The sequence below is a fragment of the Chaetura pelagica genome, unplaced genomic scaffold (genome assembly GCF_000747805.2).
Source record: "Chaetura pelagica isolate M959 unplaced genomic scaffold, ChaPel_1.0 scaffold676, whole genome shotgun sequence".
NCBI lineage: Eukaryota > Metazoa > Chordata > Aves > Apodiformes > Apodidae > Chaetura > Chaetura pelagica.
In genome coordinates, this window is record NW_009953724.1 from 994,052 (window position 1) to 995,105 (window position 1,054).

Consider the following 1,054-nt stretch of genomic DNA (forward strand, 5'->3'; position numbering starts at 1 on the left):
AGGTTTGTCCAGGTTTTTGAGCCAGGCCTGGTGGCTGTGGCTGGCAGGGAATCTCCAGCCAGCAGCTGCCTGCACTTCAGTATTTATGATCCCTGGCAGCCCCTGCCTCCCCTGGGTTTGGATGTTCTGCTTTCTTTAAGACAAGCAGATAAGCACTGTGGTTTTTCCCAGTCCCTGGGAGCTGAGTTGTGTCTACACAAGTGCATCTCTCCCTGTCCAAGGCCACCTTAGAGGGCAGTGTGAGATCCAGCAGGAACAAGAAGTGCCTCCATGCACAGGATCACAGGACACTCCCCCTCCTCCCCCCTGCTGGCAGCTCCCCTGCCTCCAGCCAACCTGTCAATTCCATTGGGATTCAGGCTGCTGGGGTGGGCAGGACCTGGCAAAATAACCTCGGGGCAGGAGCCTTGGGGAAGACCCTGAGGGAAATCCTTTGCCAGCATCCTCCAAAGTGCTGGGGAGGCCTTGGACTCCCTCCCCTGCTCCTCTCTCCCCAGGCACAGCTGGGCTGACGCTCTCTCCTCCATCCGCCTCCCCTACGTGAAGTACATCTGTCCCCACGCGTAAGTGCTGCCCTTGCTTGGGGAGGGGTCTTGGGAGGGCCTGGGGGGGCTGGGACACTGGTCTCCTCTGCCAGTACTGTTCAGGGATGCAGACTCTGCCCCCTGAGCTGCCCCCAGGGCTGTGCAATGAGGCTTGTTCTCCTGCTGTGTCCCCCGCCCTGCCTGCAGGCAGAGCGGGTCCCACAGAGCTGCCCGGGGCAGGAGCTGCTGCTCTGAGGCTGTTCCCTCCCCTCTCCTACCCTCCACCTCTCCCCCGTGGCTGCACTGAAAGCCAAAAGCACTGGAGCTCCTTCCCCATCCAGGCAGGAGGGGGCTCAGAAAGGGAAGATGTCCCCAGTGTCAATAGCAGCCCAGGAGGGGGGCACTCACCGGGCTGGGAAAGTGGCGTTCCTGGCAGCAGGGCCTTGGCTTCCCAGTGTCCCATCCTGGCAGCAGGAGCAGCTGCTCGGGCAGCAGCACCTCCAGGCCCAGCAGCAGCCGGCAGGAGAGGG

The 1,054-nt window shown here is 62.1% G+C and overlaps 1 protein-coding gene across 1 annotated transcript in view; it reads left to right on the forward strand.

Annotated features, from left to right (window-relative positions):
• LYPLA2 (lysophospholipase II) overlaps positions 1-1,054 on the forward strand; it is a 5,875-nt gene that overhangs the window by 2,444 nt on the left and 2,377 nt on the right. The window contains exon 3 of the mRNA XM_010000585.1: positions 498-563. Coding sequence (XP_009998887.1) covers positions 498-563 — 66 coding nt within the window. The remainder of the gene's footprint in view (positions 1-497; positions 564-1,054) is intronic.